The 13,383-nt window shown below is 48.9% G+C and overlaps 1 protein-coding gene and 1 long non-coding RNA gene across 5 annotated transcripts in view; one reads left to right on the forward strand and one right to left on the reverse strand.

The window, feature by feature from the left end:
- The window catches only part of Acsl6 (acyl-CoA synthetase long chain family member 6), a 60,564-nt gene extending 55,004 nt beyond the window's left edge, over positions 1 to 5,560 (reverse strand). For 2 of the 4 annotated variants that reach the window (XM_048437691.3, XM_085694944.2), the window contains exon 1: positions 5,004 to 5,142. In XM_048437691.3, coding sequence (XP_048293648.3) covers positions 5,004 to 5,052 — 49 coding nt within the window. In that variant the 5' untranslated portion in view covers positions 5,053 to 5,142. Of the gene's footprint in view, positions 1 to 5,003; positions 5,159 to 5,421 lie in introns of those variants that run through there. The other 2 variants (XM_048437690.3, XM_048437689.3) reach the window with 2 other exon arrangements.
- Positions 5,561 to 5,669: 109 nt separating this feature from the next.
- Positions 5,670 to 11,471, forward strand: LOC125402766 (uncharacterized). Its single transcript, XR_007232738.3, has 2 exons — positions 5,670 to 6,179; positions 7,718 to 11,471. It is a non-coding gene; the product is annotated as an uncharacterized LOC125402766 (long non-coding RNA).
- The last annotated feature ends 1,912 nt before the right edge of the window (positions 11,472 to 13,383 follow it).

Genomic DNA, 13,383 nt, shown 5'->3' on the forward strand with positions numbered 1-13,383 from the left:
GGTCTGGAAACTGAGATTTCTGATTGTTATTGCTCTAAAACCTTAAGAGGCAAGAGGTCTGCTTGGAATGCAGACCAGACTGGATAGGGCACAAGCCAGGAGCTAGCCACTCCCAACCTTCCACAGATGCCCTCCAGCTGAATGCCTAGTGTAGGGTGGGGAGAGGAATGACATTGCTGGGAAGAGCAGGTGGATAGGGTCAGGTGGCACTAATTGGAATGAAATTATTTGGGATCTGAAATTATTGATTACACCTTCCAATAGATAGGGGAGTTCAGTTCAGATTTTTGTTCCAACATGTGTCTCCTATTCTCACTTCTATCTCTCATAGACCCCAAGTCTCCCATGAGTATGGGGAATACTTGGTGACAGGCAGTCTAAGGACACTGCTATCTTCCCACAGTACTTCCCCTACAAATCTTGAGGTCCAGCGGACAGTGAATGAGAACTCTGCCCCTGTCTTCAAGGCATGGGGCTGAGACCATCATACCACGGTATCCACAAAGGCAAGGACCTTGACTGGAGCTCTTTTTCAGCTATACTGGACTATGTACCCAGAGTTGCCTGTCTACAGGGAGACTAGACCTTGGAGTCCAAGGAAACAAGAGACCCCAGCGAAATCTCCCTTTACCAAACTATCCATCCCACAGTTGTGGGTGATTCCCCATCCTTCCATCCATCCATCCATCCATCCATCCATCCATCCATCCATCCATCCGTCCGTCCGTCTGTCCATTCGTCTGTCTGTCCATTCATCCGTCCATCCATCCATCCATCCATCCATCCATCCATCCATCCATCCATCCACCCATTATTCCTTTCTCCCTTCTGGAGCCCCTGAGCATCCCAGCCTTGACAATATCAATGACCAAGTAGAATTTGTCCCTGCAAGACTAGGCCATCAACTGGAGAGTCCTCTCAGCTATGCTGGGCAGAACAGTCAGCACTCATTCCAGTTTTTTTGTTTTGTTTTGTTTTGTTTTGTTTTTTTGAGAGACAGTCTCATGTACCCCAGGCTGACTTGGAACGTACTATGTAGTCAAAGCTATCCTTGAACTCCTGGTCCTCCTGCGTCTGCATCCCAAGTGCTGAGATTACAGGCATGAACCACCACACTCAGCTTTTACTTTAGACACTCCCATTGCCATCTTTCCTCTTGCCCTGAATGCCTTTTCTTTTTCTACTTCATTTCTGCTTGTTAGAATCCTGGATCTCCTCTGGGCAGCAAGTCTGAGAATACTTTCTGACTCTCAACTTGTACCGGTTGCCTTCCTACTTAAATATCTCTGAGTCGCAGAGCTTCACGGGGTAAGTGGTGATAACAGCAGCACAGCATTGTGGGAAGGTTGAAGGGATGCTTGCAGAATCATAGTAACGTGGTGATTGGCATACAGTGTGTGCAAGGTGAAACAGAAATGCAGACAATATGTTTAGACCCCTCCCTCCTTAATTCAAGGAATTTCTAAGTGCCTACTGTGTGCCTGGTGCTGGGTAGATAGACAACACACCTTCTACTGTAGAAAAGTTTTGTTTCTTTTTGCAAACAAGACAGACCTCCTCCTTATTACCTGGTGTATGGAACAGCCCTGAGTTCTATCACTGAGCAGGTTCGGCTTCAGGAAGGTCAACCTAAGAGCCCTTAGAAGCACAAACCCCAGAAAATCACCCGAGAGCAGGATGGCAGGTTATGCTGCCCCCTGGTGTCAGCGAGTTCTTGCTCACGTGCAGCCTTACCACTCCCTTGCAGGCTGCGGGCAGCTAAATGATCAGCTTCCTGCAAAGTAAAGGATTGGGTACAAATTCAAACTTTCTTCCTTTGGGAGGCATGCCCCAAATGCCTAATTTTCCAGGAGCTCCACCATCAGTCCCAATTCTTAGCTGCCTTTTTGGGCTTCCTTCGATAGCCCCAGGCTTCAAACCAGTCATTTCCCTAGTGGACCCTGGGGTTGGGGTGGGCTCTGACGCGGCTGAGCTGAGCCAGCCGGTGCATGTTTGCACCTGTTTGGCCAGATACCTGTCACTTCAACCTCTTATAGCCGTGCCTTACTCAATAGAGCCAGGTCTTTGTCCCCAGAACAGGGATTAGGGCTGGAGGCTCATCTCTGTCTCTTTATGGAGCCCAGTCCCAATGCAGGCCAACCCAGGATGCACCTATTCTGCTAACATAACAGTCCTGCACAACACTCCTGGCCTCCAGTCTTTTCCTCTTGACTCAGCCTGGCCACTGTGTCTAAGCAGAGGGCTCTTCTGTGCCCCCTGACAAAACCCTCTTCTCCGTGTTCCAACAACCCAGGTCCCAAGGAAGAAAACCCCGAAGATTCAGCCCTATCACACAGTTCTCTCTGTATAACTCTGACAGCTCTGACTTCCTTCACTTGACACTTGGCCTACCTTTGTCTGACAAACGCCCTGCATCCCCGCAGAAACCCATAAAGATGTCACTGTTGGGTCAGGTCTGAGGTTAAACAGGTTGGACCTTTTATAAGAGTATAGGGCTACATCAGCCTGAAGGGAGGGGTGTCTTTTAGAAATGTATCCGTCAGGAGTGGCCCCTCTTTACAGTCTGCATGCAGGTGTCGTAGATGTGGGCAGGAGTCCCAACCCGCCGATTCCATCGTCCTCTGAGTGCTTGAGTGTACGGAGGGCACATTTCTTATCAGACTGAGCACCTGACTCACGTTAGATCCCTATCATTGTCTCTCTGTTTACAACTCTGCATTCAGGTTAGATCTAAAATGGCCAAGTACTGTGCAGCTCAGAGGCAGGGCTGCCAACTTCCGGGGTGCTTTTTCCTCTGTCTCTCCCTGAGAACTCTTGAGGTCAACTTTTGCCAGATCAAGCCTTGTTTCCTTTGGAATACAGTAAGTCACAAAAAGCATGTAAAGAGTGACATTGACTCAGGGGTGCCCTCCTGTTTGATCGAGTGTCAGGAACCTGGTAGCTACACTGGGATCCTGCACTACAAAGTAGAATTCATTCTTGGATGTGTGTGTGTGTGTGTGTGTGTGTGTGTGTGTGTGTGTATGCATGTATGTGTTAACATGCATTTCTCGTGCCTTTCCACCCAGAGAAAGCCTGGGGTACAGTCCCATAGAGGGCAGACACATGCTCTATAAAGCCCACAATTCATTGGGAGCATAGCATACAAGGAAAACCCTAAGTCATACTCAGCCTTCTAGCAAACAGAGCAGCTGGGCCTAAGTGGAAGCAGCTGCCACCCAGCCCAGGAAAAGCTCTGCCTGACTCTCCAAGGCCCTTGTAGAGCCCCTCAGTGAAGCAGATCCCCCTTTTCTCATTCAAGGAGGCATGACACAAGGTCAGCCTGTCTCAGTGACAGTTGTATGCCAGCTGTAGACAGGAAGCCCTCACGGTTAGGGGTGTCTCTCACGGGCTACTGATGGCCCCTATCACAAGTGTGGTTCTGTAGCCTCCGGACACTTTCCTGAAACCACAGATGACCAACGCTTCAGAACCAAAGGCCAAAGCTTTGAACAGATGCTGGGTGGGGTTCTTCCTGGAGGAGGACAAAGAGGGGCAACCAAGTACTGGGAAGGGGTGCATAGGTTTCTCATCATGGAGGTAATAAATGGTCTGTTAACCACCATCACCACCACCACCACCACTACCACCACCACCATTATTTTGATTACACATGACCCCAGCGCTAGCCTGTCCTTGCCTGTTGGGCGCACAGCAAGACCAGAGTGGCCTGAGCACCCTGCCACCAGACACAGGCAGACAGAAGGAGCTTAGGAAGCTGAGGGGGATTAGAGAGGCCTTACTCTCCCCAGCTCAGGGAAAATGTCCCTGTGGCCTAACTCAGGACAATTGTGGGGGTGGGGAAAATAATTACAAGGCTCATCATCCTCCCTACCACGTTCAGGACTGATCTAAGCAGACACTTGGCATGGGTGGATCAACTTAAACTTGAGTTCAAATGCCAGTCTTCCGGGTATTATCCACATGGCACTGGGCAAGTCAGTTGTTGAATCTTAACAATAAAAGAGGTACCATCAACCCTCTAGGTTTTGCTGTGAATATTAAAAAACAAAACACATGGTTCACAAAAGGATTAACCTCTGCCCTTCCTTTAGCTCAGAAACAACTTTGCTACCACTCCGGTGGAACTGTCTTGAATGTCAAATAAGACATACTAGCATGCACAGAGCATTTCTCCGGGCCTAAGCCAGGTATGACCATGTTAAACGTCAAGCATTTTCACATAAATTATCAGGCTTATTCTGCATAGGACTGGGGCCAGGGTTGGGTTGGAGACCTTGGAGAGGTACTAGCTGGAGACCTGGAGAGGAGGAGGCCAGTGGGGGAAGAAGTATTGAAGGGATGGGCCTGTAGAGAGAGTCCAGGTGTGGTTGTAGGGATTTGGGGAGAGTGCTAAGCAGGGATTCCTCAGGGGTCCTTTAGCTTCCTCAGAGGGTGCAGGGATGAAAGCTGACTCCTGTGAGGAACAGGGGAAGCCAGGACACAGCCCTGGGCAGAGCTAAGGGGCAAGTAACCAGCCAATCTTGTCCTCTGGCTAAAGGGCAGTAGTGACCGGTAATGAGAAGGCTCTGGCTGGAATCAAGAAAGCCCCAGGTCAGCTCGGACTGTACAGTTCACCCACCGCGGGACCTCGGGGGCAACACCCTTGGGTTTTGATCTCTGGAGATGGACACGGACACGACACGGAAAGTCTGCCCTTCCCTTGGCTCAGGGCCTAATCTGAACACCGGTCCTCACCACAAGGGGAGAGGGGCTTGAAGAATGAAGCGAGATTGTGGAGGTCTCAATGAACAAGGCCTTTCCTCTGGGCTAACAAAGCTGCTTCCCCAACGCAGACCCGGGGCCACCGCCAGAATTGGGGGGCGGCTAGGGGATCTTGAAGGGACTGCTCAGCAGCCGCAGCACAGAGGAGGGATCCGCAAGGTAGGGATGTCACACCCGCACCCTGGGCCAAGATACTACAGCTTCCCGGAGATGGAGGTCGGAATCGGACCGGAACTTACCGGCAAACAGCCAGAGAGAGCCCCCCGACACTAGGAAGAAGGTCAGCATGTTGGCGAGCGGGCCCAGTCCGGGCCGCACTGCTTCCCGGGCCCACAGCCCCGCAGCCCCAGAGCCGCCGCCGCCGCTGCCGCCGCCGCCGCCGGGTATTTTTAGCCCCCACCTCCCCGCGCCACTGCGGAGACCCGGCGGGAGGGGGAGGGCGCGGCGCGCGCTGCTCACGGAACCCGACTCCCAGACCCGCAGCGCGGCCGGGACTCTTGGGCGAAGAAGAGACAGCTGCGTCCGAACCGCCGAGCCCGACTGGGGGAGGGGCCGGCCGCCCGCCCCGCAACGTTCCGGGGGAAACGGGTTGGAGGGGGTGCGCTCACGGGTGCACTGCCGCTGCCATTCACCCTTCCACCCACGAACAACCCTTACCTCCGCACGACCCGCCGCCAGAGCTTTATGGTGAGGCAGGCTCAAGTGGCAGCGGGGTCCAGGACTTCTGTCCCAGGAAATACACATGCTGATGGGCCAGTTCCCGGCTGACTCGGATGCCCCCTGGGACGTGATTTTGTAGACACTGGGAGTCACATCTGCAAGGCCGAGAGAGGAGGAAGATAGGGGACTCTCTAGGTGAGGCTAAATTGAATAATGCCCAGACTTAATGAGAATGCGCAAGGTCAGGTTGGAGGCCACACAAGGTCACAGGAAGACTCACCAGCTGCCAAGTAGTCAGTCACCAATCCTCAGGCATGTCACATGAAGCCACAGGCAGCCACATGGAATCACAGGTGCTTTCCGAGGACACAGGCAGGGATGGTTATGTGTGTGGTACATGAGAGCTCAGATTCCTTAGCTATGGCTAAAAAGTCACCAAGTTGCTGATGGCGTTGGGATGCCTCTGTCTGGGAACAAAAGGAGAAAGCCTGATTCTGCGATTTTCCAAAAGAGTAAAGGTAGGTATTCTGATGGAGGCTCTCTGGACATCTTCAGGTGGATTTCACGAAGTTCCCCCTCAAAACTCTTGTGCTCTTCAAGCATTAAGGATTCACTAGGTCTCCAGCACCGAGGACAGCGCTCAGGCAGTCCAGCCCTCTCTACAGGCAGCCAGGCACTAATTGAGATCAGGACCCTGACCAGGAGGAAGAGGGTGAGAAACCAGACATCAGACATCAGGAAACAAGGGTGGATAGGTAAGATGGCTTGCTCTCTGTGCACTTGAATTCACAGCTGGGTTGCAACTGTGTGTGTGTGTGTGTGTGTGTGTGTGTGTGTGTGTGTGTGTGTGTTGTGGGGAGGAGGTTGTCCTGCACCTTTAGTATTGGCATATATATCCAGGACTACGTGTGTAAACCTTAGCATGTGTGTACAGTCTGCAGATATATCTACAGTAAATCTCTACATCAGACCCTTCTACCCCCATTACAGGAACTGGGTACCGGGAGGGTTACTCTTGCTTGAAGTCAGGTTCTTGCTGGCAAGGGTTTTGCTGGAATCCAAACTTGGCAGACACCTCCACGAGGGAATTATGAGGTGATATTGCAGAATTTTTCCCAGCGGGTGACACAGCAGTCAGAAATCCCCTCTGTGCTCCCCCCCCCCACAGCAAACTAATTGAAAGCCTGTTCAGGAGGAGACCCAGGCAAGAGGAACTTCTAGGCTAGGCAGAAAGAGTGGATCTTTTCAAGTCAGACTGAACTAGGGAGTCAGCCAGAAAATGTTTCCATAGGCTAAGGGTCTAATTGAATAGCCCAGAGCAGAACAGGGGTCCTAGGAGCCAAGCAGCAGTCTCTGGGCCCAGAACTCTGCAGCACTAAGGTACAGGAACATCAGGCCCTTGGGTGGCTTCTGGCAGCCTCTTCTCCAGAGTGATGTCATGGGACACATTTAGCCTGGCCTCCTGCAGAATGTCACATCCAGTTTCTCTTCCTACAGATGCCCCTGCTTCTTGTAAGTATTACAACTCAAAAGCCTATGATTACTACTTAACCGTGTGGGGTTCTGTTTTCCCTCTGGAGGGATCTAGATGGGAAGGCTCTGAGCTGGCTGTGGGATCATAACCAGGTCTCTCTTCCCTCTAGACCTCTCCCCTCCACTGAGCATGACTTGTTCTTTTCTGTACTGGGTTACCAAGGACTCCCTCCTCCTTGTAGATCTCCATATGAACCAGGCGGGTGCGACTCTGAGACCTTTAGACTTCACAGGTCCAGCCACCATGGAGCATGGCAAGAGAGAAGTCAGTGCAAGGGGCTTTTGCATCAAACTGTACAGTGGCTGTGGCCTTCCATCCATCCATTTCTTCATTCAGTCTTTAAGCTACTGTATGTTCCGTGCCATCTCCTGGTAGGAGTTAGGGTGTAGGAAGGCAGTAACAGTTGTGTAGCGTGGCAAGCCTAGAAACAGAAGGACTGTCCTAACATAACCCTGGGAAGATCTCCTAGAGGGAGGAACATTCATATTGGACCTTAGTGCAAATGCTTAGAAAGGAGGGGTCCGCTGAAAAGGCTCCTATGCTGAAGACTTGACCCCTAGGTGGCGCTGCTACTGAGAGGTGACTAGAGAGTGCATGTGCTAACTTCATCAGTAGAGTAAACCCTTGTTGAGTTCATAACTGAGAGGGCTATGGGGAAAGATTGGGATGAAGAAGTAGGCGCTGAAGGCATGGCTTTGAAGGGTGTGTCCTATCTCTAGTTCCTTCTCTCTCCTTCTCTCTGCTTTCTGGCTGCCACAGATGGGCGGATCTTCTTCTTCTCCACCACAAAGCTCTTCCTCTCTTCAGACCCAGAAACAGCCAGGCGACTATGGACTGAGACCTCTGAAACTATGATCCAAGACAGAACTTTAAGTTGATATTTCTCAGGCATTTTGTCAGAGTGGCAGAAACTTGACACCAGCCATCCAAGTCGAGCAAAGGATACCAGCTGCAGCAATGGCTCTGATTCTATCACGGCGTTGATGCCTGGAGGAGATCTCTGCCCTTTTCTGTCTCCACTGATGCAAGTAGATGCTGGCCTAGAGACTGCTGGTACCAAGTAACAATTTGCTGCCTTTTCATCATCACAGTTGAGTGACCAGCCTCTGTGCCCACACCAGCCTCCATCTCCTTGTCTGTTCTGCTGATGGTCATGAGAAACAGCCCAAGATGGATGGGATCTGATGATCTTGCACATAGACCATCTGAGTCATGACCCCTTGGTATCTGTAAGTCTGAAACATGTTTTCAGTTCCGGAGATGGAGCCCAGGGCCTCACATAGGCTAGGCCAAGTGTTTTATTACTCAGAAGCATCCATAACCATTCCTATCAGTTTTGAACATACTTTGATATTTTCCCACATTGTAAGTGCCTCTTTCTGGTGGTACCCAGAAAACTCACTTTTCCAGCCTTCCTTGAATCCAGGAATGGGTAAGTGAATTAGATTGTGCCAATGAGATATGTCTTCATGAGCCTCTGATCCAAAAATCAGGAATGAGTGGGGGAAACTCCTGCCCATGGCATCCATCTTGCTGGCAGGAAAGTAGCAAAGTAATGAATGGTGTGTGACTGTGGGAGCTGCTCTTGGAAATTTAAGGGTTTTTTTTGAACCTCCCATAAATGCTGTGAGCTATACAACAATTTTCAGTAAGTTCTTTTTATGCTAAAAGAAAGGAGTCCGTATAGGTTTGGTGTTGTGCACAGCCAAGAACTGAGTTTGTCTCCCTCATTGCCCCATTGCTCAAGGTCTTTTCAGCCCTTGAAAGCTTGTGGCTACAGAGCTAAGCACAGAGTATGAAACATGCCTGGTCCCTCATGCGGTCTCACTGTGGAAATGAAAGTTCTGGCTGGTGAGGCTTGCTGAGACGGGGTCTCACTATGAAGCCTTGGCTGGCTTGAAACTCACTCTGTAGAACAGGCTACTCTCAAACTCACGGAGACCCACCTGCCTCTGCCTCCCCAGTGCTGGAGTACAAGCGTATGCACTACCATGTTTGGCTCTCAGCTAAACTCAGTGAAGAATCCACTGAGAAGAGCCACCCCGTTGACAGCCAGGACTTTGGAGACAAAAAGCAACAACTGAGAAAATGTAATGTCTACCTTATAACCTCCAGGGAGTAGCAGTGGGTGTCCTCTCAATAAAGCTGATCACTGAAGACTGGAGAGATGAGTCAGTGATTGGGAACACATACTGCTCTTGGAGGAGACCTGAGTTCAGTTCCCAGCACCCATGCCAAACAGCTCACAGTTGCCTATAACTCCTGCTCCCCAGGCTCTGACACCCTCTTCTGGCTTCTGCAGGTGTTGTATTCACATATACAATCTTCCACTCTCTCCCTACACACACAAAATTTGAAGTAAAAGTAAATTTAAAAAATTTAGAACCGGTCTAATGTAGAAATTTTGGGAGATGCAGAGAAGTATACATTAAGGTTACCCATGAGATGGATCCGCAGTTAAAAGTGTTTGCTGCCAAACTTGATGACCTTCGTTCAATCCCCTAGACTCACATGGGTGGATGGACTCCCACAAATTGCCCCCTGACCTCCATATGTGCACCATGGCACAAGATACCCTCCATACACACATTAATAAGTAAAAGTAATTTTTTTTTTAGTTAAAAACCATTTTCCTTGGGGAAAAAAGAAGAGACATAGTGGAACAACTTGAGAAGCTCTTTGCTTTAGGGAACCACCATTGTCCAACCATCCCAAGAATTACTTGAGAAGTAATTCCATTTACTTGGAAAGGCTTCTTTTAGTTGGAAACTCTTGGATGAGCTCTCCAGACAAACAACTGAAGAGATTGTTTTTTTTTTCCTTTAAGAAGAAATTTGAATGACTGAGGAATTAATAATTTTTTTTGCAGAGTTACAGGAAGACAAATCAAAGCCCTTGTAGATTCTCCTTTGTCTACCACTCCAGGCATGAAAAGTGGTCAAACCGTTGGTTCCCACAGGGAGGGTCCCAGGAATGTTTCTATGCACATGTCTTTGGCTATGCAAGGTTGGAGTTTGTTGCAAAACAAACTATAATGTAAAGACATGGAAAAGGAAGTTAAAGAAAATATGGATGAATGTTGTATTGGCTGGGGATGGGAAACGTTTTTCCATGTAGAAACCACAAAGGAAAAGGTTGGTAGATTTGAAGTTCTGAAACATGCAAATTTAAAACATCTGTATATTAAAACCACCATAAAAAAGTCTAAAAGACAAAAAGATTGTAAAAAATATTTATGCCACTCAGCAACAAAGGATTTGATATGTCATCCAAACCAATGAGAGAGAGACAGAGACAGAGAGACACAGAGAGAGACCGAGACAGACACACGGGGACACAGCACACAGATAGAGACACAGAAAGACACAGAGACAGAGACAGACACACACTGGGTAGGGGGAGCTGCAGATGTAGATGAACAATTCAAGGAAGAAGAAATGGTGCCCTTTATGCCATGTTTGACACTTCCTGACTGTCTACGGAGGGGAGACAGGAGGCAGCTGCCAGGGTGGTCTCGTCACCTCCCTCCAGAAAGTATAGCATAGGATTCTCTTCCCTCTAACCCTCACTGCCACCTTCGATCCCTGAGAGAGGATCCCTGAAGCCCCACTGAAGGAGGGTACTCGTCATTTTACGATTCAATTTCTGTCTCCCTAATGTCTCCGTTCTGAGTCCCTCTTTCCTTTATCTGCCTTGGATTCCAGGGATGACAGGACTGGTTGATGGACGTCTTTAGGACAAGGGACTGAAGTCACCCTCCAACAACAGTAAGACTGGAACAGATAACCCACCACGTGGTAGCCATTATCTAGGCGAGGCCCTACCCTGGAGCGGGAGCAGAAATCTTCAGGGATGAAAGTGATAAAGACTTCTTCAGATTGCCCCCAAAGAACCAGAACTGGGACAATGGCCTTTCGTGACTGCTTAATTATGCATACATCTTCACCTTAACCCAATCCATCCTCTATTTAAACTTAGGCTCACACGAGGTCTCCAGATATAAACTTTGGGCCACTTTGATTAGACTTCCTCTCTCTATCCTTCACTGCTACTCATTTTTGTCCTTCTCTTTTAAAATTTTTTTTGTGGGGGACACAGAATGTTCTAGGTTGGCTTCACACTATGTAGTTGAGGATAACCTTGAATTTTGGATCCCCACATTCTCTATTTCCCAAGTGCTGGGATTACAGTCATCCACAACTATACCCAGTCTATAGTGCTGGGAGAAGACCCAGGGCTTCGTGTTTGATGTACAAGCAAGCACTCTACCAGTTGAACTATATACCCTCGGCTGCACCCATCTCTTTAAGTGCTGTATTGGGATGGGGAGCTGAACTTAGTCCGTTGGGATTCCTGGAACTGGGACTTTTGTATAAAACTCCGGCAACACTATCACTTTTTCCATCTACTCAAAACGCAGATAATTTTCCTGAGTAGCCAGTGAGGCATCAAGCTCTCTTACCTCAATTTAGGACAGATGGTTTCCAGCAATAAATCAGAGATGGTAAGATAATGTGGGTGTCTGAGGATCTGACATCCTATAGATCTTTTGACAAACCAAGTCACAAAGTTCTTACCCATTGATGACTGTCAGCAGTTTTACTTAGGACTTAACGCAAAGCAAGAAAAATCAGGATTATATGTGCATAACATATGATTGCCACCACCACCTCTGGACCCTTTCAGTCTCTGTAAATTTGCCCAAGACTCCCTGTTCTGGTATGCCATTAAAGGACCATGGTGAACTAGGGTTGAGGACAGGGCTGGAGATGGCAATAAGGGCCTTCAGCGTAACTGCTCATGTCTGCGTAGGAAGAAGAAAGGGAGGGAGAGAAAAGGGGGAGATCCTGTTAGAGTGGAGGAGGGACTCACAGAGTTTGAGGGAGGACAAAGGAGAATTCTTAAGAAGTTGTGCATCCCCTGGAACTGGAAAGATGCACCCCATTCTCAGAACACTTGAGGAACTGAGGGAGAACAGGTGCACTCAGCTTCCTGGCTGTTGGCCAGGGGAGGAAGAGCAAGGAGCCTAGAACAGTCTGACACTCTGTCAAAGTGGGGGTGGGGCATCAGAATGCTTGGGCTGGAAAGGTGCTCAGTGTTAAGTGCTCTCTCTCTCTCTCTCTCTCTCTCTTTCTCTCTCTCTCTCCTAAAGTTAGAAATAAAAAAAAATTATGGAGAAAAGGAGAAAGCAAAAGCTAATTCTTTACCAAGAGGCACACGAACTTCAAGAACCACTCTGAGTTTTAGTAGCAAACATATACAGAACCTCAACCAGCTCATCTCTGAAGCTATTTTAGTGTCTTTGAGGTTTGGGGAGCGGGTAAACCCCAGAAAGGATGAAAGAGAATGTCCTTATATTTGTAGAAACACCGGAACCAACCACAAGTGCTCAGCCCTGATACAAGAGGAGGGAATCCATCCGAAATACCAGTGCATTCTACATGTCGGTCCCACACAAAATAATTTCCAGAAAAGGAGAAAAAAAAATCAAAATCTGCATAGTGAAAACTCCCAAACAGGGAAGTGGTGATGGAACACATTAAACACTTGGGGTCCAGCTCGAGTAGAGCCGCGTGGCACAGGGATGCCAGGTGAATTCCCAGCGGCAGCAGGGTGAGGAGTGAGAGACATGACTAGGCCACCAACACCTGTGGAGAGTCAAACTGAAAACCACAGAGCTACCCTCCCCTGACACTCTGTCACCTCTGTCACTCGCTGTGAAGGCCTGCATGTCACTCCGTCATGACTCCTGTCGCTTGCTGTGCAGGCCCGCACGTAACCCAGCCATCCGGAATTGGTAAAGACAAGGTTGGTGCTGTAGCGTTGCTTAAGGAAGGAGAAATCACAAGGCAGACGTGAACCTTTCCCTTGGTAGTCTTCCAGTGTCAGAATTAGCAGAGGCCTGCTGGGATAGGAAGAGGCTAAGGATCGATTTAAATCCCCAGGAAAGTCCAGGGAGGTGATGTGAGTGAATGGGGGTACAGACCAATGAAGCCATTAATCATTATAAGCTGGCCATTGTGGTTCACGTCTGCCATCCTACCACGTGGGAAACCAAGGCAGAGGATGGAGAATCTAAGCTATCCCGGGCTATACATAGGAAGACTCTGTCTCAAAAACACCCCAAGAACCCGTCTCTGTATGTCTGTATATGCAGGACATTACAAAGGTGCCAATTTCCCCCAAAGTCACACGTCTTTAATTTGTTCTCTTTTTCAAGTCTAACAAAAATGATTTTAGATTTTATTTGCCAGGGGCTGGAAAGATGGCTCAGCAGTTTCTTAACAGCTTCTTGCAGAGAACCTGAGTTTGATTCACAACACACACACACACACACACACACACACACATACACACACACACACACACATACACACACACACACATACACACACACACACACACATACACACACACATACACAC

Source organism: Myodes glareolus, chromosome 9 (assembly GCF_982192425.1).
Source record: "Myodes glareolus chromosome 9, mMyoGla1.1, whole genome shotgun sequence".
NCBI lineage: Eukaryota > Metazoa > Chordata > Mammalia > Rodentia > Cricetidae > Myodes > Myodes glareolus.